This window comes from Patiria miniata, unplaced genomic scaffold (assembly GCF_015706575.1).
Source record: "Patiria miniata isolate m_02_andy unplaced genomic scaffold, ASM1570657v1 HiC_scaffold_29, whole genome shotgun sequence".
Lineage (NCBI taxonomy): Eukaryota > Metazoa > Echinodermata > Asteroidea > Valvatida > Asterinidae > Patiria > Patiria miniata.
Genome location: NW_024037068.1, coordinates 21427184 through 21454591, shown reverse-complemented (window position 1 = coordinate 21454591; position 27408 = coordinate 21427184). Strand labels below are relative to the sequence as shown.

At 41.2% G+C, this 27408-nt stretch overlaps 3 protein-coding genes across 4 annotated transcripts in view; 1 reads left to right on the top strand and 2 right to left on the bottom strand.

Moving 5' to 3' along the window:
• Nucleotides 1-1048: 1048 nt before the first annotated feature.
• LOC119735418 (sperm surface protein Sp17-like) lies at nucleotides 1049-6745 on the bottom strand. The gene is made up of 6 exons (XM_038209118.1): nucleotides 6563-6745; nucleotides 5181-5358; nucleotides 3889-4038; nucleotides 3071-3190; nucleotides 2641-2790; nucleotides 1049-2032 (listed from the first exon to the last, which is right to left on the bottom strand). The coding sequence occupies exons 2-6, from the start codon at nucleotides 5332-5334 to the stop codon at nucleotides 1932-1934; spliced, it is 675 nt and encodes a 224-aa protein (XP_038065046.1). The 5' UTR covers nucleotides 5335-5358; nucleotides 6563-6745; the 3' UTR covers nucleotides 1049-1931.
• A 538-nt stretch (nucleotides 6746-7283) lies between these two features.
• Nucleotides 7284-8888, top strand: LOC119735797. Its single transcript, XM_038209734.1, has 2 exons — nucleotides 7284-7585; nucleotides 8578-8888. Exons 1-2 carry the CDS (start codon nucleotides 7397-7399, stop codon nucleotides 8845-8847), a joined length of 459 nt encoding a protein of 152 aa, XP_038065662.1. The 5' UTR covers nucleotides 7284-7396; the 3' UTR covers nucleotides 8848-8888.
• A 924-nt stretch (nucleotides 8889-9812) lies between these two features.
• The window catches only part of LOC119735796 (solute carrier family 22 member 15-like), a 37945-nt gene continuing 20349 nt past the window's right edge, over nucleotides 9813-27408 (bottom strand). For both annotated transcript variants that reach the window (XM_038209731.1, XM_038209732.1), the window contains exons 3-12: nucleotides 26768-26973; nucleotides 24220-24349; nucleotides 22907-22998; nucleotides 21667-21778; nucleotides 19073-19182; nucleotides 17903-18037; nucleotides 17329-17408; nucleotides 15007-15121; nucleotides 13880-13952; nucleotides 9813-13037 (exon numbers count right to left, since the gene is read on the bottom strand). In XM_038209731.1, coding sequence (XP_038065659.1) covers nucleotides 12813-13037; nucleotides 13880-13952; nucleotides 15007-15121; nucleotides 17329-17408; nucleotides 17903-18037; nucleotides 19073-19182; nucleotides 21667-21778; nucleotides 22907-22998; nucleotides 24220-24349; nucleotides 26768-26973 — 1278 coding nt within the window. In that variant the 3' untranslated portion in view covers nucleotides 9813-12812. The remainder of the gene's footprint in view (nucleotides 13038-13879; nucleotides 13953-15006; nucleotides 15122-17328; nucleotides 17409-17902; nucleotides 18038-19072; nucleotides 19183-21666; nucleotides 21779-22906; nucleotides 22999-24219; nucleotides 24350-26767; nucleotides 26974-27408) is intronic.

The following is a 27408-nucleotide window of genomic DNA, read 5'->3' as shown; positions in this document are numbered from 1 at the left end:
TATTCGGTTGATGATCAAATATTATCTGTATATTAGGCACAGCCTTACTAGCATGACTAGTCAAGTCAAGCAATTATGTTCTTGTACATGATGTGCAATCATGCCTCATAAAGAGTTGTCAGCAACCAGTATTAAAAAATGAATGCAAACAGTGGTGATGGTGGAAATTATAATGAATACGAACTGCTGTTTCATTTCATTATATTAGTGTGGTCTGTTTCTACTCACAAGCGGTTATACAACATTTGGTGGTCATACAGGGTGGTCCAATAAAAAGTTTACACTTATTCAGACGCAGATTTCTCAAAATTTGGGAGACGTGGAAATTGTTTTAAGATATTCCTAAACTACACGATCTTGGTGGTATATATGGTGAAAGTGGTGTTGAAAATAAAGCGTAAATTAAGAAATGGTGGCCATTTACAGCAAAATGGTAAAAAAACAGTCTGTCCACATGCAAGGCTGTCATGTCTATGAGACAGATCAAAACAAAAGCACTGCGTGCACAAAGAACTACATGTACATGTACAATAATAATGGCCATATCTCATGCATGTGTGTGGACAAACTGGTTTCTGACCGTTTTTCTTTAAGTGGCTCCCATTTCTTATACTTAGGCTTTATTTTCAACACCATTTTACCACCAAGATCTTAGTATTATCTTAAAGCAATTTCAATTTTGTTCCCCAATTTTGAGAAATCTGCATCTGAAAAAGTGTAAAATTATTAAGTACCACCCTATAGACGGCAAGCCACGTGTCCTCTATGTAGCTGACTGACTGACTGACAGGCTCACTCCCCGTCACTTGTGAACCGGGCAGTGCTATCATATAGGATTACCCCATAACACCAATGAATGTGCTAACTCATGTATGGTCCATCGTGTACCCATTGAATAGAATTAGTCGTGGGAGCTTTGGTAGGCTTGCCCAATCTGTTGCAGTTGCGAACATTTTTCGACAAAAATAAATAAAATTGAAACAGGAATTCTCAAATCAATTTAATTTAAATTCCAAATATTTTGGAACAATATAACTTTAACTTAATATGTTAAAACTCTTCAACAGTTACATTTTAAAAAACAACACATTCACTATTTCTATATAGAGTAAACCTGGGAATAAAATTAGAGGCCATTTTTGAGGCGCCGGAATGACATCCGCGTGCACACGGATGTCATTCCGGACACGTTCTTAAAGACAAGATGCGCGCGCATTTTTTACCCCTATTGGTCAATTCGGGCGATTCACAATGCAGTGCCCCACCAAGAGTTTGCCACAGAGAGTTCATTTTTCCCAGTGCATTGTGGGAGATGGTCGGCAAATTCGCAGCGCGGGACATTTGAAATTGTTAATTTTTCCGGTCAGTAGTTTCGTAAGCGTATGATTCGAGGATCTGTTTGCCCTTTTCTTTTCTTATTATTAATATGGTGTTTTTTGTAAGGCGGCAGAACGCTATGCTCCAATTCATAACATATTAGATCAAGTTGTCTACTGACACTCATTCAAATGGGCCATGTTTTGTCGACCGTAAACTTGAAAAATGGACTCTCCATGGCAAACTCTTGGTGGCGCACTGCATTGTGAATCGCCCGAATTGGAGTGCGTACGTACATGTACTACTTGAGCGCGAACCTGGTTCCACCTCAGAAATGGATTCTACTTTGCCAGATTTGACCGTAAACATTTTTTCAAGCTAGTTGTGAATGTTGGATCTAAAGATTGTTGTGAAGAAAAGAAAGAAGTCGGTTAAAAACAAGATGGCAAGATTTTGCAAGAATTTACATGTCATACACATTGATTGCACGCTTATGAATGCACTGTCAGTCAACCCTCACTTACTGTGGAAAAAAGACCCGTTTCTGATGACACGACATAAGTGAACGTGAATTTTTCAACATTAATGTGTGGGTTTTTCACCTGGTCACTACATTATTCATCCTCATTCTTTTCGTCAACTTCCCCTGTCTCTGCAGGAGTTTCCACTTCCTCCTCTGTTGCCATGGCCACTTGATCAGTGGTGTCTTCTATACCTGCAAGATATAGAGAATTTTTTCACAAACCCGGCATGGCAGCTTTGCGGTCGGGTCTATCACAAGTCCTTACAAGACATCACAAGTCCATCACAAGTCCATCACAAGTCCATCACAAGTCCATCACAAGTCCATCACAAGTCAGTCACAAGTTAATCACAAATCCATCACAAGTTAATCACAAGTCCATCACAAGTCCATCACAAGTCCATCACAAGTCAGTCACAAGTCCATCACAAGTCCATCACAAGTCCATCACAAGTCCATCACAAGTCTATCACAAGTCCATCACAAGTCCATCACAAGTCCATCACAAGTCCATCACAAGTCCATCACAAGTCCGTCACAAGTCCGTCACAAGTCCGTCACAAGTCCGTCACAAGTCCGTCACAAGTCCGTCACAAGTCCATCACAAGTCCGTCACAAGTCTGTCACAAGTCCCAAAAGAAGGAAAAAAAAGTGAGATTTGAAAGAAGAAAAAGGAAATTCTTTGGTAACAAAATGAGAATAATTTAATATGTTTTGAAGCAAAGTCCTTTCTTTCTGGCTACATGTTCATTTCCTCCTCCCCCCCAAAAAAAAACCCCCGGATGATCTTCCATTTCTACCTTCATCTTGTCCCTCCAGATTTTCACCCTCCTCTTTTTGAGTGGTATCTTCCGCACTCCCCACCGCTTGCTCATCATCAGGTGCTGCTTCTGGTTGCTCGGCGACAGCTTCTGGTTGCTCGGTAACCAGATGCGGCTCATCCACCATTTCTGAAAAATTTATCAGTGTTGCATGTCAAGGGCATTACTTTGAGTAGGACTGTTGTATGCAAATACAACATGGTCGGAGGGAGGAAACATGAAAAACATTCGCTGCAAAATTTGCCGCAGCTTTTGAAAGTTCGCAGCACGAAAACGTGCGGTGACATCACAAATTTACATTCGCTTTCGCACCGAGTACGAACCGGCCTTCATATTATAGTATAATAAATTGCAGTTTATATTGCGTGAGGATCTGTAATTCACAAACCTTCATCGGCGTTTTGTAAACCTTCGTCTGTCGGTTGATATTGCTCCGTCCCTTCCCCGTTTTCCTGGTGCATTGCGATTGTCACCAAAACTTCCGCGTTCTCCTCAACAGATGCTGGTGCTGCTATGTCGCCTGATCCACCTGTCAAAGAGAGGAACCAAAAAAAAACGGACATAAAAAGTGATATTTTTAAAAAAGAAAAATTAATGTTATAAGTTTGAAATAAAATCTGTAATATTTTAAAATGACGCAAAGAATTTGATTTGTTGTTTTTTCACAGGAATCATGGATTGTTATTAAAACACTTTGATCTGTGTTAAAAGTACTCTATAAATACCCATTAATTTTAACCAAATTTTGTAATTATACCGACTTGGATAATAATTTCTTTCTCCACCCTCCATTCCCGATGCCTCCCCCCCCCCCCCCCCATCACGGAAAATTTAACAAAAGGCACCACACACATGGATGCATGCAATTTGAATAAAACGGGGCTACAGCACGATAGAATCTGCGCTCTGAAGTTAGTAAAGTTTTGTTTTATAAAGTAATAGTCTCTTACCACCACCAACTCGCAACAACCACTTAATAAGACAAAAAAATACTAGATCCTGAAAGTTACAATGAAGTGCAGTATCAGTATATATATATCTCTTTCAATTTGCCTCTTCACACTTTTAAGCATGACTCCTGCTTTTTTCCTCCTTAACTCTCCCTCCTTTTTTGACATTGGGGGTGGGGTGTGGGCTTTGGGTTGGGGATGGGGCTACAAGCAGTCCCTGAATAGCCCCTCCCCCCCCCCCACCCTACCCTCTCCTATGACTACACCACTTCCTTACCCCAAACCTCCGGCGTGCTTTCCACAGTTTTCTCCATCATTTCGTTTTCACTGATGAGTTTGCTATTCTTCCTCATCTTCACGATCTTCCAGTATTGCTCCTGTACTCGGTTGATCATCTCACCCTGCGTGACTGGGTCGTAACCAGACGCTGTGGGACAAAAGAATTCAAACTGCTCATCAATGCAACAAAAGCTAAACCTTCATCATCAACCCCCCCCCCCCCACCCAACCCCCATACTATTGTTTAGTTTGTGTATTGGCATCTTTTACATTGTATACTCCCTGTTTGCAGTTTGGGATACCCAATTTTAACGCACATAACTGAAGTAACTTGAACACCCTGCTTCTGGATTAAGGCAAATGTTTACACCCAGTTTTCAATCATTAACTAAATCCCCCTTCACCCCCAAAAAAGTAATTAAAGAAAAAAATGGGAAAATAAATCATAAAATTGAACTTAATTGGCTGACCATAAGATAACACAGATAGAGATTAAAGTTTTTCCCTCACATTTGAAAAAAAACAGGGAAAGAATATAATAAGCGGTGAATATGAGTTTCCTGCAAATAATTTAAAATAAGTCATATTCATTTCCCAAGTGTAAAACTACATTGGCATCTATGCATGTGCGAATGTACTCTTTTGATCCTCATGACAAGCCACCGCAAAACATCAAAATACATTGTAATTTATCCAGTGTAATTTTCCAGATGAGTGAATGCATTGTATTCTGTTGTACACCGTCTCCATGGAAACACAGCAGCAATTTTTCTGTATTGCCTGCCTTTGTTTAATTCCTTGGGGGATCATCAGGACGTTTTCAAATAGGACAGAACAATTTTAGCTCAGGGAGAACATTTTGAGATTGTAAGAAAATTTCGAAGATTAACCGGATCCAATGAAATTTTTTTAAGTGTACTTTTTGTTGTTGACTGAAAATGAAATTGTTCATAAATAATAATGAAATGTGGTGCTTATAATATATAGCGCTTTATACCAAAAGTCTCAAAGCGCTTAACCCTTCTTACCCCTGTTCATCAGGCCATGAGACCAGTTTCTGCAGCAGCTCAAGATCAGCGCATTCTGGTCTCTACCTTCACAGGTACCCATTTATACTTCTGGGTGGAGAGAGGCAATTGTAGTAAGGTGTCTTACCCAAGAACACAAGCACCATGTTTCCCCGTCAGGGTTCGAACCCACTTACCACGGCAAGTGAGTTCCACATGAATTTAAAAAGCGCCCTCTTTCGGTTGGGCACTGATCTATTAAAACAAGTGATAATAATACTACCTTCTCTGATGGCCAGTAGATCGTCCAGAAATCTGGCGATGAACTCCAGTGTGTTTGCGGGCTTCTCCCGCAGAACTTCCTGGGAGATGAGATGGAGTATGTTCTGGAATCCAGGAGGCACGCTCAGTTCCACTGGGCCATAGCGCATCGACATGGTGCTCAATGGATAGGTTGGTCTCTTTTAACTAAGTTGAACGGAGAAATATGAAGTTGAAACCCCCCAAACAATACATAAAAGCAACATATTGAAATGAAAATCTACCTTCCTCAAGGGCGGATCTAGTAGTAGTAGGCCTACCATTTTTAATTTTTTTTTTGAGGGTGGGATGCCCCCCCCCCCCCATTCAAGGCCAGCCCTCTCAACCCCCCTCCACCCCCCCCCCCCTCCACCCCCCACCCCCCCCCCCCCCCCCCCCCCCCACCCCCACCCCAATCCACCTGTGGCCTTCTTTAACTTTTAAGGTGCATCTACTATCTTTCTGAGAAATGTTTGAGAAGATGTTTGTTATTTTAAGTTCTATATACATGTATCTATGCCTGCATTTGCCCTGCACGCGGCCAGCGCTGCAGCGGCCGCATACGGCACGCGCGCGCCTAGCCTTCACAGTATAGTCGTGTTCCCTAACGTGGCGCACTTAAATAAATCTCGGAAAATTCCAAATTAACATTTAAGAATTTCTGTTAACTTGATAAATTCTGATAAATCATTATTATCTCAACTTACATACCCAGCCAGATGTTCGTCAGAAAATTATTTTCTTATTTTTCGGGGCATTTTCAAAGTGTTCACTTTGCACTTGAAAATAAAATCGGAAAATATATTTTTCGCCAAATACGCCAAAATATATTTTTTTTTCTTCTAACTTTGTAACGGGTGAATAAAATCACGATTTATGAACGGGAGTGTTTAGAACTTGATGAAATGTCACTTTCTGTGAAATTTCAGTTAAAACTTTTGCTCTAGCTAGGCGCTACAGGCGAAAAATCAAAGTGCGCCACGTTGGGGGCCGCGCCACGTTAGGGTACATCAACAATACACGGGGAGTTCGTACCGAAAATGTTTTCAATGAAAGCGTGGAATTGCACTTTATTCAAACACGCCGCCCGCGGACATATTTGCCTTTTCTAAACCCAGCGTATGCATCATTCTGGACACAAAGAATGTGTAAACGAAATTTCAGCTTTCACCATCAGGTAAAAATATGAAAAAATGGTTTACAATTTTTTTGTGTGCTATGGTTGTAGAATTATTACCCTGGACGTCAGTCGTAATGCAATGAAGACGTCGTCCAACCTACCTGGGCTAACCTTGGACATGAATTTGATCATAGAGGAAGTGTTCCTTAATTCCTCCATTTGATTACAGAATGAGTTCAACTCACCCGATCCCGCTCGATGTTTATAACGAATATAAATTGATCTGCTCAAGCAGCTGCTACTGCTAGTTACTCGACGATGGCAGTCTTGATCAGACAGTCATCAGGCATGTCAGGGAGTAATATTGATGATCTTCGAGCTGCCGACGCGATCTGAGCTAGCTGCCGCGTGTTATATTTTGTATCGTACGTACGTAACTGTGTACGGATACTCAAGTCGTGTACCAAGAAAGTTACATGCACATTCACTGCGTGCACGCGGCAGGCGCGGCACGCATCACCACACGTACGTACGTGCGCGCAGCGCCATGGCCATCCGGATATCCAACGGCACCGCGCGCCGCCGGCAGCGCGGCACGCGCCGCGGGCACGCGCCGCGGGCAAACAGAATTGTTTCGGTACGTCACACGCACTGTTTGTATGTAGCCACGCCCAGGACCAAAAAAAAACAGCCATGCAGCGTTTTGTTTTTGAACTTCAAAACGCTACCATCAAAATTTCACCTTGGTAAAATACTCAAAATTGCTACACGGGGTGCTCTACAGATAATTAAGTTTTCAGTTTGAACAAAACGCGACTCTTTTGTTGTTTGAAGATCAAAACCTCGACTTAGCTCCTTGAGTGCGCGCGCATAGTAGGACTTGACGTTTACGGGTCACTGTGACGTCATTGTACTTTCAACCAATAGGAGCCCTCTCCTTGTTTTATGAAAAGTGACGTCATTTTACTGTTTATACTTGCATTTCCACGTCATCAGAATAACAGTAGTCAGTATCGACCTTTTGTTTGTGGATTTTTTGAAGTGGAAAATGTAAGAAAACCGAAGACAAATCCCATATTATGGAGGTCGTAAAATCAAAGCACCAAGGCCGGCAAAACGGCACAAATTTCACCCTCGGAGACGACAATATCCCGCTGACATCTTCGTACTACAAGGACTACATCGAGACCACGAGAGGGATGCAAGACGGTTCAAGGAAGAACGACTATGTGAAGCCGGAGTTGGCCAAACCACCGCCTTGTGCCACGGTACGAATGACTAGCTAGTTATGGTTGGGTCTAAATGATCTCATTATATATATCAGAAAAATCCGATCCCAAAATTATAATTATCTCGACTAAGCGCGAGCTCCTCTTATCTGATTTCATTGCTCTGTTCCATCACTGGCGGAGCCGGGGGAGGCACGTACGTGTGCCCCCCCCCCCCTAATTTTCAAGCTCTTTACCGTGGCAACCAGGTGCCTCCCCCCCCCTCCCCCACGCCACCACCCAAGAAAAAACACGATATCACCCCTTCCCTAAAAGGTGTCCTTTCGCTATAAAACTAGAAGTAGAGTTTTGATGAATAAAGTTTTAATTACGTCAATGGTACGAATTCCCTTCCACCTAACGATTTGTGAGAATATGAATAAAAAGAATGGTAGGAAAGTGAAATAAGCACCCAGTAGCGTCCAATGAGTTCTACCCTCCCCCCCCCCCATTTTTCGAATTTGCAGCAGATGGCTGGCAAGACTTCCCCCCCCCCCCCCCCCGTGTGCCCCCACCTCCCCTCAAAAAAGGGTGGATCATGGAGAAGCCGCTGATCTGTCTGGTCTTCAAAGCTAGTAATATGTTGTGTGCGTGATCCCATTTGTTTTTCTAGTATAAGTGGCTTATCTGCCTCAATTCGGGCCGGCGTGTTTATCACTGTTCTGAATCAGGCCTCATGAGGAGGTCAAGAACAATGTTTAAATCAGATATGACCACAGTCATCAGTTTCTCATATGAGAAACGCGGACGTCCAATCAGATTTATTTATTATAACCATAGTTTATGACTCGAATGGTTTTATCCATTGGGGTAAAAGTAAACCACAATCGGCTTTCTTTCTCTAACACTTCTACACTTTGCCTGCCTTCATGATCCAGGAATATAAATGGCAACTGCGCGGGTCTACCGAGACCAGGCTGCGGCGTTTAACTGATCTCAAGCTGCTACACATTATTTTATAACTTTTGACACCAAATTGCAATTCTCATCAGATTCTCCTGTCACGAGAGCAGTTCCCCACCGCGCATGTCGCCACCACCACCAACCGGCGAGATTACCGCGGATGCAACGCCTCCAGCGCGGTATACCGCGAGAGACTGGGAGACTTGTCCTCCATCAAGACGCTGCACATGCAAAACTCGGTGGTGTTTGGCCCGGGAGGGGGCGCGGCCGCCCACCAGTTCCTGTCCAGCGCCCAGGAGCACTACCGCGACCCAGCGGACATGGCACGAGAAATCACGAGATCGGGGCATCAGCTGTAGATATGACATCGTGAAAAAAAAAATTGGAAGGACGCACTCTTGTGCAATCAGACATTTAAATGACCGGGGGAATTTATATTGTAATTTTTTTTAACAACAAAACTGCCGATGTCATATGAAATTTGGACTCCTATATGAAATCTGGTCTCTTTGGATTATCATCCTCAAACATGACCTGTCACTGTCTTGTTACCTTCACTTTAAGCATGCGCATCACAAACAGGTGAGTGTACTTCAGGGTCCAATTTTCAAACTACATTTGTATACCTGTCAGAAAAAAAATCCCCCAAACAAAATATTTACAGTCAACATGGAATTTAATAAAAAATTATGGCTGTTTTATTTCAAAAATTATGGAGTTGCACTATGTTCGTCTTTAGTAGCAATGGAATCGATAACATAACCATGTGTTCCTTGTCAATGTTTCTAAATTCTAGGACTTATGTACAAGTTGATGTCAACAGAATATTTAAGATTCGTTGGCAAAAGTTTGTTATACTTGCATGGGCCCGGGCCCGTCCCCGTCGCCCTATCCAACAAGCGCTCTGGTGACTGTTAATGCATTACCTTTCACAGAATTGTCGGTCGAGAACGCAGATTTCGCTGTGAGTTACCTTATCACCATGATCAGCGGCATATCCAGCTTTTTATGCAGGAGGGCCGGGGGAGGAATTAAGTCTGTTCTGTTTAAACATATCGTCCGAAAAAAAATACTAGAGTTTAAAAAAATAATTATGACGCCATCAAAATGCCACCGGGGGCTGGGGTAAAGTTACCCCCCCCCCCCCCCCCCCGATACACCACTGCCACCAGCGCCCTTGAATAAAGCTATGGGTTGTGCGAGTTAAAAGTATTTGCATTGTCAATTCTTCAAATAACAATGAAACTACCATAATTACCAACAAAACAATAACCCTTATAACTCAACAAACAACTTAATTACAATTATTGTGACACACGTACAGTTCATCGTTGACATTTCTGTTTATGATTTCATTTTAAAGGGTACAATTAGACATATTACCAAAACTGCGTAGCCCCTTTAAAATAAATTGATAAAAATCATTCATAATTTTTTAGCAATTCATACAATTTGATATTAAATATATATATTTTATCTTTTCTGCAATTTTGTTTTGCATTTGGAAGTTTTTGTTCCCTGGTATTAAATAGTGTATTTACAAAAAAAATATGTACATTAATAATGGCAGTTAGAGCCTGCATGGGCCTGCATTTCAGCAGTTACATAAATAATGTACTTGCTGTTATCAATCTTTAGTTTAGGATATCGGGTTTGGTCCAAAAATTGGGCCACCGGTATCAAATGATCAAAAGGAGCAATGCTCAAAGCAATTTTTGGCAAGGTATGCACATCTAGACTCTAGAGTTTGAAAAATGTGTGATCGGTGGCAGTTTTTTGGGTGTTATCACTTTCAATATTTTTTTCAAAATGGCCGCCAATATAGATTAATTATATGTGGAAGCATATGTTTTGGCTGTCATTTTATTGTTTAAAGTGATAGCACCCAAAACGCTGCCACCGCTGCAATGCTTTCACATATTTTCCAACTACAGGGGTGCATACCTTGCCAAAAATCACAATGAGCATTATTCCCCTCATTTGATACCTACCAAACCCCCAGGCTGATGGCCTACTTGAAATGATTATAATGTGTCGACAAGAAACAAAGTATCTTGGTGCTTCCTATTTTCTACATTCCCTGTTAGATCATGGCAGTAAAATTAAGTTGATAAGGTTTAGAACCCATATCAGAATTAAAAAAAAACAGTTCAAATTTCTGAAAAACAAAATTTGGAAAATCTATTACCCTATCCACCTAGCTACAAGCACACCTGGCACAAAAAAGAAACTAAGCAGTTTTTAGAATCATCCTTGTTTGGACATTTTTTTGGAGAACAAACAATCAGAAATATATGTTTTGTCACGGACACTTTCAGGTTCAATTTGACACCTCACTTGGGAACACTGTGTAAGAAATAACGAGAGCGCAAGCGCTGAAGCCCCTGAAACCCCCAAAATAGAAGCTGCATTTTGCGAGATTTTCAACGGGCATTGCAACACACAACTGAATGCGGGGCCTGCATCATTGCATTTAATTGTGTGTAGCAATGCCCATCAAAAATCTCGCTAAGTGCAACTTGTAGTTTTGGGGTTTCAGCTGCTTCAGCGCTTGTGCTCTCGTTATTTCTTACACGGTGTTCCCATGTGAGGTATCAAATTGAACTGGAAAGTTTCCATGACAAAAAAGTATATTTGGGATTTTTTGTTCACCGAGAAATGTCCAAACAAGGATGATTATAAAAAACTGCTTTGTTCCTTTCTGTGCCAAAAGCAAATGTATGGGGAATGTACATCTATAGGTTAAACTGGTGCACTGAAATGCTACTTAATGTTAAAACTTTGAAAAAAAGAAATTCACAACTCTTTCAATTGTGATGAAATACAGTTTTACAGTCCTGATTTGAGGCGTGGGATCACACCCCCACACCATCGCACACCTAAAAGCTTCCCGAGAAGTGTGAATAATTGCACGCATGCATTTCCCTTGACCACAGATCACACACCTAGAAAACCACACACCTAGAAAAAACACACACCTAGAAAAATCCAGGTGTGCCTTTTTCCACACGCCTGTGATTTTCGAATCAAAAGGACTGGTTTTACCCCCTCTCCAAAAAAATATGAAACTATACACAAACAGCTGCTGCATATGTGGCCACCCTCATATAAGCTGTATTTACAATAAAATATATTACATGCTCTAAAGCCACACCAAGTTTCATGAAAACAACTTTAAGTACTCCACCATGCATATTCAACGATCTGATCCCTGGAATACTGCCCAAGGTCAGCGACTTGTGCAATAAATTATGGCGTAACTTGCACAATCATTTTAAGTGGCAAAAAGTTTTATGTGGTGAAAAGTTGTGTCGTAGCGACTGAAAATGACCTATTTCACCAGCAACTTGTGAACGTTGTGAAGCCTGTCATTGCACAACTTATCAGGTTGATACCAGCCACTCACAGCTTGTGTTATAAATAATTATTTTACTAGTGACAATTTTTTTTAGAGTTGCCGCACGATTCCGTAGTTGGACAAAATGCTTTTCAACATGGCGTGCTGAGGTGAATCGATGACTGTTTCGTGAACGAACAAAGTCATACACAAACAGCCATCGCAAAATGCTGTGATTATCCTCATCCAAAATGTTTAGATTATTTAAAACGTTGCGAAGCTACGCCAAGTTTTGTGAAATCGTTCTAAGTTTATTGCACGGCTACGCAACAAATCTGTTGCTTAGTTACACACTGTTTTGTGAAATCGCCTGCTGATGTACTAATATTATAAGGGTGCAGACCAGTAAATGAACCGCCATACACTCCCATGACAAATACTCTCACTTCAAAACACTGGGGAACAAAACCTTGTCGATCGTAACGCGAGAAATGTTGGCCATAGGAAATTATACAATAGTCTGGACTCAGGCTCGATTTTTTTTGCGATACGTGAATGAACTGGCTTGCCAGTGAATAAATTGCCACTGACTTCAATACCTCACTTAAATTTTTTTTGAAAAATACTGTCGATAAGCCGAGGAAAGTAATTTTTTTTGGAAAAATACCGTCGATAAGCCGAGAAAAGTTTGGCCGTTGGAAAATAAACAACAGTCTCAGTTTTATAGCTTGTGACTTTGAGTAAGTAACACTCTCTCCTTGCAATACAGTGTACGAACTGGCTTGTAAGGGAACAAAAACATTTAAAAAAAACTCTATTGATAAGCCATGGAATGTTGGCCGTTGGAAAATAAACAATAGTTTCAGTTTTTGAAGTTTGTGACTGAAAGTAAGTCACACTCGCTCCTTGCGATAAGCAAGTGCGCTGGCTTGTCGCAGATGTTTATTTGGCATTTTGGTCCAGGACTGTTTTTTCCCTCCTGATGCCTCAAACCATCTCATCTTTCTTGAACATCTCGATCTTCTCCACCATCTCCATGGACTTGGCGTCCTTGACGACCACCGTGTCCTCGTCCCTCCACCTGACGTCGCCGTCTTCGACGTCGCGGATGGACTCCGGCAGTGCCTTGTCCAGGGTCTCGGGAAGCCATAGGTCCAGAACACCGCTGATGAAAGCCGCAGCTCCAAAGACCAAGAACGCCAATAAATCACCCTAGAGTAGGAAAATAAATGCCGTTTCATACTCGGCGCGGAAGCGAACACATACTCAAATTTGCAAAAATTGAGTACATTTCAACCTCAGCAATTTTCAGTGTGAATGCTTTGTGTCGGCGAACATTGCTTTGCTTTCGCATAGTTTAAGCGTCTGTCAAGGATTGTTCATTCTTCATACACGCTTATGCAAATTTGAAATCACAAAGCGTTCGCAATAGGATTTGCGTGAGTTGGAATGCGTTCAGCTTTTGTGGATTTGCATTGTGAATACTTTGCCGTGACATTACAAAGTCAGGTTTGCTTTCAACGAAGCAGTGTTGTAGTCGAGTTTATCACAAATCCTCACAAGTCCTAAAAGGTCCATCACAGAGTCCTCACAGTTTACTCACATGTCCTCACAAAGGATGATTAGCAGCAAGATATTGTTACCATGTACAAAGCAGTGGCTGCTAGTTTTTCACTTTTACAATCCTAAAACAATTATCTTATAAACCAATAACCCAGATATTGATTGAATAACTAAATAATTCTCGCTGGCCTTGTTTTTTGTTCGACCGAATTTTTTTTTATCCAGTTCACTTCGGATGACGTGTATACAGGCAAAGGTTTTGCGAATTTGCAGTATTTGGAACGGATGACGGATAAACGCGCAACAAGCAAGGCCGGAAAATATCTGTCTGCGACCCGCTCACAGCGAGCGAGGCCAGAAATATCAGGGTGTGCTACCCGCAGATGACGGCCTGAACCCGTCTGGCATCGAGGTTCCTGAAAAACAATCCCGTGCCTGGGTCCGGTCATTGTCAAAATAATCCCGGCGCAAACTGGTTAAATTGTGCTTACCATCATGATGACAGATGGTGCAACTACACCGCCGAATCGAGCTGCAACAGAACATACACCCATACCGCTATTCCTGCCATGCAAAAAAAAAAACAGAAAAAAAATTTATTGGTGCACAAACTTCTTTCTTTTGTAAAGGGATCAGGGGTAGGGTGTGGCAGATTTTTAATGTCAAAAGTGTGGGGCAAGGCATAGTTTAGGACACTCTATCTCTACAAGTTTCGATCAACAATGACTTGTGCAAATGACTGTCGACTCTAAAATGACTTTTGCAGCCTCAAGCAATTTTTTTTTATTTGGTTTAAACTCTAAGTTTTCATACCTTTGTTCAGTACTTTGGGAGAAAATGTGATTTTCTTACCCTTTTTGGAAGTTAGAAGCGTCACGCACTGAACTGACGAATTAAAGCAAGCGCGTGCGTGTGTGCATGGTGTCAACAATTGCACGCACCCATTAACTGATTCGCCGAATTACAAACCAGCGTCTAACAGACTTTTCCAGAAATGCGTCACTTGACGAATCTTTGAAAATGGCCTTTTTTGAGTGGTCGGGCACAACCTGACCACTGTCTAGAATTGTTCTGATAAATCTTCTTTGTTTGGTTCTTTCTTTTTTTCCGGACAATAATTCTCCGCGGGTTTTCTCCTAAACGGTTTATGGTATGAACTTGTAACTTTCAACATATATCGACCCTTATCCCGAGTGGTGCATACTACTCTGACATCACGATGACGTCATCATGTATCACATTACAAGCGATTTTTGCTCAAAATACGATTATTTCTGTAATGTATAACTCATGAACCAAATAAACGATCACGTTCATACGTTGTGATCTGATGGACCATACCTTGATAAACATTTTTGATTTTGAAGTCAAAATCGTTCGACGTTTACTTCCGGGGCTACCGGAAAGTCAAAAGTTAGATGAATTCAAAATGAAGATATTAACCTGAAATCAAAGCAAAGCAGAATTTCTACCGGACATTTTACAGGATGGTCATAAAACCTAGTGTGAACTTGTACCATGTTACAAAGATGTTATAAATTTTGTTACGTCATCATGACGTCATCAGGTATCAAATTACAAGCGATTAAATATTTCTTGAATTTATCTTTGAAAATACCTGACTACTGTTGGTAGTAATTCTGAGGCAAAGATGTAGACAATGTTGAACGCAGCCGCTATCCCCATTTTGCCGACAAACGCCAGGCTGATGCGTAGGTTTTCCGTTTCTGGATCTTGAAGCAAATCAAAAAATGAATATTTCAATTTGGTTGGCCACATTACATGGTACTCTCTTGTAGAGCATCGTAACACTCATGTACAAGCATTACATGCACTGTGTGGACTTCCGAACGAAGATGTCCACATAAACCAGTTTTCAGATATGTTGTGTGGACTTGCCCACGTCCACACAAGGTTTCCCCCTCTCTGGAAAACAGGTAAAGAGGCATTTTTGGGTTAGGTTTGTCCGTCGGAAAATGAAGAGAAACACTCAAGTGAAGCATGAAAAAAAGTTGGGTTGAATTCCGTTGAAAGAGTTTTCGCAGTCTGAGTAAACTGAATTTTTTCACAGGTTTTTCCTAACTACACGAAAACAAAAGAGTGTCCACACTACGTATGTAGTGTAAATATGTATGGTCGCAGCATGTGTGACAGAACCACACAAAGTCGTATCGTAAAAGAGAGATTTGACTACAGGGTGCTATCGTAAGCCTAACATCTATTGACTCTCCACCATGCAAACCTTTGTGTCTTACTTGTTGGCTAAATGTTAAAACTATGCCTGGACGTTTTGCTAAACATTTACTTAAAGGGAATATACATCATTTGCTTTTGCTGTAATTTTCAGAAATGGATGGAATTGGGGGGTTGGAAATATATGGCAAATATAGTTACACAGACTTTTTTGAGGTTTTGGGTTCGAAAATGCTATAAAAAAACAAGAAAAACAATCATTTTCCTGTAGTCTGGTTCCCTGACTCCATTTAAGAAGAAACAGAGCAGTTTACATACATTGGGGAATTGTAAGGTCAGGGAACCAGTCTAGCTGGCTTGTACCCGTTCATAGGTGTGTAATCGACTGCAAACAAGTGCGATGGTCAACTGGGGCCAGTATTTGAAAAAAAACCCAGTTTTTTCCAACGCTGGTCGGCCGATCAGCGTTGGAAATTGATACAAAAATACCACTTTTCTTGAAAATGACAGTATACCAGGTGCCATGATTTTACAGGATGCTTTACACTGTCATTCACTAACAGTCCAGCAAGGTGTTTCAAAATGATTTGGTAGTTTTATTTTTTGATGTTTGCAAATGTTGTATTTTCCCTTTAATTACATGGAGATTCCTGGCCTTACAGAAGTAGGGCTGTACATCGGAACCGGGTACCCGAGAACCCGACCACTGATGTCAGGAACCGGTTCCAGATTATGCAATCGGGTACCCGTAACCAACTTTACAAATTACTTAGTAACATTCTCAAGACAATGAAGGTTTTGAATGTCATTTGTGGGGACTTTTCAAAAATAACAACCAGGCTACATGGGAAAACAAAACATATTTCACGTTAGTGATGCTCGCGAACGTTGCAGTTTACACTGTAAAGCTATGCTCACTGTACACACACTTGTGTCTTGCTGTATTGACTCACCGATGTGGTAGTATTATCGTGTGGACCTTTATGAACAATCTTGACCCTTTCATTACCACATTGTTTATTGACTTGGCTCTCCCCAGGACCAAATTGTTTGCTCAGTCATGCGGAAATCACTAGAGCGTGAACAAAATGAGCACGAGTCAAAAACTCATTTTTTTCAACCCAGATTTTCACTGCCAAGGAGTGATTAAAATCGTAGGTGTTGCGTGTAAAGTTTGTTCCTTGAACCTTAATCTTTTATGTGATGTAAAAATGAAGTCCATATGTGCAAATATAAGAAAGTTCTGCCTTTTTGTTCATCTGGTCCCAATTATCAAACTGCAAGCCATTTCACCACATGACCAAATGGCACTCCATACCTCAAATTGTGCGTGGATACTTCTGAAGCACTTTTCTAATGTTTTTGTAATGGTAACACTATGAATAAACCACACTAAAAGAAAGATCCGAAAACACTCTTTCAGCTGGTATATAGTTGATGTATGGGTGGCCAAACATATCAACATGCCGCTTTTCTGAAAAGTAGTGAATATGTCTGTGTTGAGAGTGTTTTGTGTGTGGTTTCCTGGTCGACTAAAGTCGCCCATGGGAACCAGCAGGGGGGTAGTTCTTGTCGACAAAAGTCGCCCATGGTAAGGAAAGGGTTAACAGCAACTTCCGAGATATACATGTTGGGGTTGGGTTCCTTTAACGCGTACCCGGGTACCAATGTTCTATTTTTTTCAATCTGGTATCCGGTTCCTGTACTACCAGTAAAAGCACACCCCTACACTGAAGTCCAAACTTACGTGCAGGCACTGTCACAAGGGAAAGGCACGTGATACCCGCTGTGAACGTGGACATGAGCAGCAGCTTTCGTCTCCCAAATCTGATACAAAGGAGGAAAAAATTTGGTTTGTTTTTATTTTACTTCAAGAATTCACATTGTCAAATTCTGTTGACAGTAACATGGGCATCGGCAGGATTTTTTCTAGAGGGGCGCAAAGCACGTTTTCCCCCAAATCCCAGAATTTTTCCAGCGAGTTTTCGATTTATCATTTTTCCACGGTGGGCAGGGACATTTACCCCCCCCCCCCCTCTCCACCCACCAATTAACAGCAATATGGCTTTGCGCCTCTTTTTCTTTCTTTCCCCCCCCCCCTTTTTTTTGGCTCATCCAGGGAGGGGGGGCAAGTCCCCCCCCCCCCCCCCCCCCCCCCCCCCCCCCGCCAAGGCCATGGACAGTTATACTGCCTGGCCTGTACAGACCTGAACCTTTAACATTTTGCAAAACCTGGATGTTGATTTTGATGAATTCTCGGTAGAACGGGTTATAATCTTATTGTATTTGCCTTGCAGAAGATGGAGAAAACGTCAACTTACTTGTTCAACAAAAGGAAGCAAACGGCATAGGCCGGTAATTCCGCCACGCCCGACAGGGCAAAACTGGTGTACATGTTGCCCCCCTGGTTGCTGGCATTCATGGTGAGGCCATAATACACCATGCTACATGTAAACCTGTGAATCAGACAGAAATGTGCCTCTTGAGATTAAAGAGAATATGCAACGTTTGCAAACATAAAAAAAAAAAACTACCAAAATAATTATTATGAAATATCTTACTGGACTGTTAGTGAATGACAGTCTAAAGCATCCTGTAAAATCATGGCACCTGGTGTGCTGACATTTTCAAGAAAAGTGGTATTCTTGTATCAATTTGCATTTGAAAAACTGTTTTTTTCAAAAACAGCTCTCAATTTATCTTTTTTATCATATTTTGTTAGTCGGCATTTTCTTTGCAATCGATTACACACCTGTGATCGGGTACAAGCCAGCTAGACTGGTTCCCTGACCTTCCAATTCCCCAACATGTTGGGGAATTGGAAGGTCAGGGAACCAGTCTAGCTGGCTTGTAATTTATAGATGTTGCAACATCTATAAATTACTCTGTTTCATCTTAAGTGGGGTTAGGAAACCAGACTACAAGAACATGATTGTCTTTCTTGGTTTTTCTAGCATCTACAAACCCAAAACGTCAAACAGGTCAGCGTAACAATATTTGCTATAAAATATACTTTCAGGTAGTGGACACCATTCGCAAGAAAAAAATGTATTCTTGCTGATTCAAGGAACAACGCAAGGAATCTAATCTGCCAACATTTCTGCTTAGTGGATATCACATTTTTTGAGAAACTGTGAAAACGCATCTTCATTTTTCTCGAGGGCTTTCAGTTAAAATCTTTCCTTCCAAAATGTTTGTTAACCCTAACCAATTAGGCCCATTTGGTTAGGAACATCCTCAATCCTGCAAAATCCTCCAATTGCCACCATGTAAAAATTGGATTAAGCCTCAGTCCTCCAAAATCATCCGTTATTGCTTGACTTTGTTCAGTGGAGGAATGACCACTGCATCAATCCTACAAAATCCCCCAATCACTGAATTCAAACATCACACTTTGATGACGCTAGCTTTACCAATCGACAGACTCAATCTTATTCGAAACAAGTTTTTAGACTGGTCCCGGAAAATCCAAGAAGGGCATTAATTCTTACCATGTAAATATCATGATAATCATTCTGGATCTGATGACGGGAGTCCGGAAACAGTCCAGTATGCCATATTGTTTCGCGCTTGTTGGGTTGCTGCTGATTTTCAGCTTCACCTGAAAAAAATAAAACACCCATAACTTGATAAAAGAAATTGCATAAAATGAACGGGACACTTGAAAAATAAAAGAGATTTCAAATGAAAGTTATCCCATAGACCAAAGCGAGGCATTTAATGCAAACAAACATGGCGGCGTGTGTGCGATGAACGAATGGCTCTTGCAATTTCCTGCAGTTTGACAATCTTAAAAATTGATGGATAGCTCCAATCCCCCACAAACATCAATCCACATTTCAAGGTAGGTCACGGCATATTGTACAGTAAACTCCGGCTAAACCGACATCGTATAAACCGTCATATTGCTTAAATCGGCCGTCTGACGAAGTCCCGATTGTCTCTAATGTATTTCCATTGACATTTTCATTTCTAAGCCGGCCTTTGTAAGCTGCCATTCGGCATCGTGCTCTGTGGTTTGCAAGAAGTGTCAGTAAAAAAGTCCCACACACTGCGAACTGACATCTGTTTATCAATGGCACGGCTCGTGATTGATGCATCGGCCAGCATGTGTACACTAATCGCGCGTGTTCACTGTTTCATGCACAGTCTGTACAAGTGTCCATCGTTCGGGTTTCCCAATAGCAGATCAATAGTACCTCCTCTCGACTGCACGCATGCGCTCTGTTCATTTTTGGGGTCCCCTTATTGAACCAGTACCATGCACACATTTAATTCGTGACTGTACACATACGTACGTGCACAATGTACACTACATGTACAATGTACATGGACGTACAGTATGCAAGCGATCTGTATATCGTACCACTGTTGAGTGCTTGCCGGCCGCGCTGTCCTTGCTTCGTACGTACGTACGTACATGAATGACTTTCTGTGATCAATACCACAGCCTGTTTGTGATGATAAACATTGAGGATATATTTGCTGGAATCAACCATGGATGTAGAAATAAACCAGGGTAAATCAAAGCCTTTGAATTTTAGCCATGAATGTTGTTTGCATGATCCAGATACAGATGCGCATAGGCCATTAATTCAATCTACAATTTTTTTTTCACTCCGTGATTCAATTTGTGTATTGTGTAAGTCGGCAAAATGACGACTTGCAGCAGAAGCCGACATTCGCGTAAGCCGTCACAAATTCTCTGGACCCGAGAGTGCCGTCTTAGCCGGAGTTTACTGTATTTTGAAGAAGAATCTTATAAATTTAAAGCCCAAGATCAGTGTCCAAACTGAAGATTCTGTGTTAGGTTACGTGAAGTATTAAACAGGTGCAATTTCAGCTCAGAAAAATCGCAGCAAGAAAAATGAAAATACAAAGTTTTGACGTTTGTTCGACGGCCGTGCTACGCTGAAACTAACACGGAAAGTTCAGTTCGGCCACTGCTTTCAGGTTTTACATTATAAGATCCTTCTTCAAAATGCAATGAGACACGACTACCTAGAATGCGGATTGATGTTTGTGGGGAATTTGAGCTATCGATCCATTTATATGACTGCACACACTGTTTACTCCGCCATTTTTGTATGCGTTATATGCCTTGCTTTGATTATCATGGCGTACCCTGAGAAACGTCCATCACTCCCTGTACTACCCCAAACCACCTCACTACTCAATTCGGGCGATTCACAATACAGTGCGCCACCAAGAGTTTGCCACGGAGAGTTCATTTTTCCCAGTGAAATGTGGGAGATGGTCGACAAAGTCGCAGCGCGGGAAATTTGAAATTGTTTGTTTTTCCGGTCAGTCGTTTCATAAGCGTATGTTTCGGGTATATGTTTGTCCTGTTCTGTTCTTTTTATCAATACAGTGTTTTTTGTAAGGCGGCAGAACGCTATGCCCCAATCTATAACAAATTAGCTCAACACTCATTCAAACGGGCCACGTTTTGTTGACCGCAAACTTGAAAAGTTGCTTCTCCATGGCAAACTCTTGGTGGCGCACTGCATTGTGAATCGCCCGATTTGTTTGATGATCTTTCAGAATACAAAATAAACTATAGCACCTGTGCTAATTGGTTCAATGATATTGAATTGTGATAAACTAGTGATTGTCTTGAAGATCCCTTGATTACAACTCTGACAAAGCTGAATGGAACTGTCTATTAAAACACTACAGATAAGGCCAAAAAAAAAATAAGTCGGTCTCTGGTCAGCGCGCGCGTCGATTTTAATCGTGCGCGTCAATCTTTTTTTCTCTCCAAAATGTTCCGCGGTAGCTCCAACAGCGCCCTCTTTTGCCGCACCTCCTCAATTTTTGTTACCAAAGAGCACCAAGGAATGGGAAATTGCACCAAGGCAAATGATCGAGAGCACCAAGGCAAATTATGGAGGACACCAATGTACATGAGGACACCAAAAAAGCAAAATAGTACCCCACCATGTCTGTACAATCCAAGCTTGAAGAGAAAAAAAAAAGAAAAAAAAAAAAAAAAAAGCCGCCTCCCCGCGTCAATTCCGGAACTTTGGTCAGACCAGAGACCGAATATTTTTTGGGGCGGCCTAATTGCTGCATAATATCTTACCATCGCCTTGGTGATGTTTTTGCCGTTTGTGTGGCCGATGTAGTAGAGGATATCTTCGGCTTCGGACACCCGGCCCTGGGATGCCAACCAGCGTGGCGACTCTGGCACAAGCCTGCAATGAAGATACAGGCAATGCATCAAAAACTCACAATACTTCGAACGTTATTCTGGAGAAAACACATGCAGCCAATTTCACGAAACAATGTGCAACTTACGCCATGCGTAAAACTTAACGCTGTAAAACTAATACAGCTGAGCAATAAACTTACGATCAATTTCATGAATTTTGTCAAAGCTGCACAATGTTTTAAATAATCTTAACATCTTGGATGAGGATAATAACAGCATTTACGACGGCTGTTCATGTATGATTTTGTTTGTTCATGAGACAGTTGTCAAATCACCTCCGCCCGCCATTTTGAAAATATTTTTGTCTGACTTTCTTCGGAATCATGCGGCAGCACTAAAAACTCTGTCAAGAGTAAAATAGCAATTATTTTACTTCAAACGCAAAGCTGCGAGTGTCTGGTATCAACCTTGATAAGTTGTGCAATAGCAGGCTCCCCGACGATCACGATTTGCTGGTAAAATAGGCAATTTTCAATCGTCTCCTAAAATGATTGCACAAGTTACACCATAATTTGTTGCGCAAGTCGCGGACTTATGCACTACGAAACTTTCGTGAAATTGTCGTAACTTGAAATGTTGCGCAGCCTGAAATGTTGCGCAACTTGCGCAATAAATTGTGGCGCTGGGCCCAATTTTATGGCTCTACTTACCGTAAGCAAAACATCCTTGCTTACTGCAGCAGAAAATTCTGCACTTACGGTTTGCGTATCCAATGGGAATTTCTTAGAAATTGCTTAGAATTGTTCAGGGCTAAGCAAAAACATCAGCTGTGAATCAATTTCCATCACTTTACCTCGTATGACAATAATTTGTGGCTGGTACTCTGTTTTTGCAAAAGCAAATATTTAGCATGGCAACAAGCAACTCCTTGAAACTGTCACCAGTTTAACCAGTTGCTTCGGCTGATGTGTGTTAAATGATAAGCCAAAACATTTCTGTGTTCAACAAATCCATGTGCATATTTTACTACCTATAAGCGCCAAAGGTTTCCAAGTTTTGAAATTAGGGACGGCTTGCTAAAACACATTCGTTTGTGGAAGCGGCTTGCGCCAGTTCTCACAGACACGTGTGTTACTACTAAGCCACAGCCGTAAGGAGGCGAAATACAAACCAATTGATAGAGAGGTAGCCGATCAGAGGCAGAGTCGTGGTGAAGAGAAGCACTCGCCAGCTCCTGATGAAGTAGGCTAGCACGGCAAACAGCTGAAGAATAACATGAACATGAGATAACAAGTACGAAAAATTACAAGATTGATTTAAAAAAAAAGGTTAATAAAAGAATACATCTAGGTAGAAATAACACACTTTTGCAAACTGCACAGCCACTAGAGTTTTGTGGGGACTAGGCCCATTCTAAATGTCGCGCTACTGCCGTGCTGAAATCTATTCAAAAGGAGCTTGGCAATAGACCATTATCATGTTGCGGCCATCTTGATTTTTTTTCCCCATTCAAATCAACGTAACCAAAGCGAGGCTGGAAGGACAAATAGTCTGGTTCCTTTTTGCACAAAAACCATTATCATTCAGTACTGTTATTGGATACAGGGTACATGACTGAAATGGTGGCAGTATGATAAAGGCCTACAGCTCGTCTAGCATGACAGTTGCTCTAAATGACAAGTTTAATTAGTCGAACTAAATGCATTCAGAGTAGCTTGCCATGATTAAAATAAGTTTCAGGCATCTCAACGCCTTTTCGTTGCTATCAATTATTACTGAGGTCAACTTCTATTTGAATTGAGTTTGTCACAGCAATGGCACAGCGTTCGGAACCGAGTCGTGCCACTGCCATTCAGAACGATGATAGTACGACAGACCCCGTTGAGCCGAAGGATGGTACTGTGCCAAACTCAATTTTTCTGAGCCAAATGGTTCTAAATGATATGTACTGTCGTGCAGAATTCAAACAATTCTAATTGAGTTCGGCATTGCAGTAGTACGGTATTAACCCTAACTCCCTAGGCCTTTTTGCTAGGCTGTAGCCTCAATCCTGCAAAATCCTCCAATTGGCCTCATGGAAAAATAGCATATAGCCTCAATCCTGCAAATTCCTCCGTTGTTTCTTGAATATGGTCCATGGAGGGGTGACAACTGCCTGAATCCTGCAAAATCCTCCGGCTACGACTGTCAATAGGCTGAGGCAGAGGCAGTGACATCCTGGAGCAGTGCGGAGGATGTCAAGTATAATCAAGGACTATATTTATGCACGGCTGAGCATAAACAACACAAGGTCCGGCCCAAGACCTTGACACAGTGCGTACTCCGAAATCAGCAACGCACTTTGGCCATGTAACCTCAATCCTGCAAATTCCTCCAATTTGCAAAAAGGATTTTGGAGGATTCAGGGCGGTTAGGGTTAAGAACGGGCCTAATTCTGTGATTAGCAAAGCCATCGAGTCGTCCGCTACAACCATGACTACCTACCATGATTCCAATGCAGAAGATGGCTTGCAGGATCGTGCCTGCAGGACCCCTGTACGCCGTGCCCAGGTTCTCTGTAGCAAGCACAAAACTGCAGAGGATCACTCCCCCTGTAGCCATGCCCAACAAGAACCTGAAAATTGGATCCAAAAAAATATCTCTGAAAATTTATGCAAAATTTATAGTACTCCCTTAAAGGGAATGTACATCATTGGTTTTTGATGTAATTTTCAAAAATGAACTATTTGAGGGGTTAGTATATATAGATCAAATATTGTTACACTGACATTTTTTAAGTTTTTTGTTCGAAAAGGTTGGAAAAACCAAGAAAAACAAAAATGTTTAAGTAGTCTGGTTCCCTGACTCCACAAAAGATAAAATGGATCAATTTATAGATGATGGAAAATTGTAAGGCACGGGAACCAGTCTAGCTGGCCTGCACCCGTTCATGAAACATGTAACCCATAGCAAACAAAATTTGGACTGAAAAAATGGTTAACTTGGAGCAGTAGTTGAAAAATAGTTAGGTTTTTCCAACGCTGGTCGGCCGACCACCGTTGGAAATGTATACAAAAATACCATTTTCTTGAAAATGACTTCACACCAGGTGCCATAATTTTACAAAATGCTTGAGACTATCATTTACCAACATCCTAGTAAGGTATTTCGTAAAAACTTGGTAGTTTTATTTTTCGATATTTGCAAATGTTGTATATTCCCTTTAACAGTAGGACAGGGAGATTTAGGGGAAACCACTGGGAGAGACATTTGAACGCACTGCCGACAGCGCCTGATGCTCAAGTGCAAGACGCTACGGCTTTGTGCACATCCAGAATAAAATACCGGTAAGGCAAAAAAAAAAAATACTTTTGCTTCCAGTTACATGGCATTTGAAAATAGGGTAGGTAGGTAGGGAATTTTTTTTTTTTGGCAAATTCTTTTTGTGTACGATCATATGTGACCTGTTCTGTCAAAATCCGACTTTTCTGGGCATAAGGTCAAAAATGAGATTTTTACATATTGTAAAAATATGTTCTTTTTCCTTTTAATAGGTGGTTAAATTTTTGAAACCGGTCATTCCTGGGCAGAGTTATGCTAATTTGAAGTTCATTGTGTCGAAAAGTAGAAAACGGAGAAAATGGCCACAAACGTCACAAAACAGTAATTTCTTTAACTGATATACCTCAACAAATCATCAAAAATACTATATTTAGAGTTCAAAGTAGGGTTTCAAACTTTTACAGTATATTTTAGACATGTTCAGGATTACAAATATGCAAAAATTTGGAAATCGAAAAAAATCACCCCCACACCGTTTTTTTGGGGCCCTATCTCAATTTCAACCTCTGCCCAGAAGCGTCTGCTTTTGACAGAACAGGTCACATATGGAGGCGTCTGTGTGTAGTCAAGGGTAAAAGGTAGAAATTTATGGTTTCGGGTGTTTTTTTTTTCTTCTCATTTTCCCAATAAAAAAATTAGGGTAGGGGCTGTCAGAATAGGGTAGGTAGGGAAACCGGAAGCAGAACTATTATTTTTTTTGGTCTAAGTTGTACACACTTCGCGCTATACACATGTGAAGTACATTGTAGCAGGCACACGTGGTTATGTCCTGTCCACTTGGCTTCGAAATTGGTAAAAAAAAACATTCAGACTACGACTATACATTCATATTTGGGTCATTCCACCGGGTTGGGGAACAATGTGTGACATATGACCATATTAAGAAAAGCATGAACGCCTTGCTAGCAGTTGCTCTACATAATATTTGTTGTTGGGTGTTTCAACGACTGCAGAAAGTTTGAAATGATTTCAATATATTTTGCCAAAAATATGAGCAAAAAATGTCATTTTGGATGTAACATTGACACCGCGTGACATTTGTACCTTTTTTTTTTAATTTCTGCGAAACATCACCCAAATTCACTTTGCGTACTTCTTACTATACATGCAACACAATAAGAAAAGCTTTTGTTACGGTAGTCAGGTATCAAATGGAGCAGAAATGATAGCTTGGTTGTGTGGATGTAACATTGACACGGTGTAAAACCCAATGTCACACTTCGATTGAGTGATTTTTACACCGTTACATCCACACTTGAGGTATTGTTTCTGCTATATTTGAACCCTGACTATACCAAAACAAAAGCTTTTCTACGTGCTTAGGTGTCCAGTTGTAAATATGCAATGTCAGTTTGGGTAATATTTTACATACGTGTAAAAAATGCCAAAAAAAGAATATTTGGATGTAACATTGACACGGTGTCAATGTTACGTCTGAATTAATACATTTTTGCTCATATTTTTGCGAAAGTACTTTCAAATGATTTCAAACTTTCTCAAGTATTGAAACACCTTAAGACAAATATTATGCTAAACAATTGTTTAGAATGCATTGATACTTTTAATAAATTATAACCAAATATATGGATGTAACATGCACAGCTTCCCAACCCGATGGAATGACCCATTTACTTATATCGACAATCTGAACCCTTTTCTTTTTCATCCTTTAGGCCCTACTCAAGCTGTTGCTACTCCCGCATTAACTAACCTCGTGACTGCAAACTGGACGTAGGACTGCGTCAGTGCGCTCAGCATGCCAAACATAGACATCAAAATCAGTCCCAGCAGGGAGATTTTCCGGCGCCCGTATTTGTCGGCCATCATGCCGAACAGCATGACGCCAGTCAGGACGCCAAACATGAAGATGGACTGGACAAGTCCGACCTTGTAGGCGTTGCCGCAGACCAGATCCCACTGTCACATGAGGTGGTTGAATGGGTGCGAGGCAAGAAGGGGGTGGGGCAAGAAGGGGGAAGGGGAGGGGTTGTGGGTGGGGGAGGGTGTGGGAGAGTAAAAAGATTGGTTAAAGATGAAATGTCTCGCTATTTACAGAGTCTGATCCGGAAAATTGACCTTTTAATATATAATTGTAATTTTCTAGGAATGAAAAGGTTATACAGTTTGAAATGATACAATTTATTGACCTAAAGTCTGCTCATTTTTTTATAGAATAGATACTTTAAACTTTCCAATTGGTTGTGGGCCGACAATAATTCAGTTCTCGAACCGTAGACTAGTTCCTGCCCGCCCTTCATCATACCTGTAAATTTGTATTTGAAACTAATGCGCATCTGCACCCAATTTCATCAAACTCTTCGTAACTTAAGATGCATCGCAGTGATGCGTCGC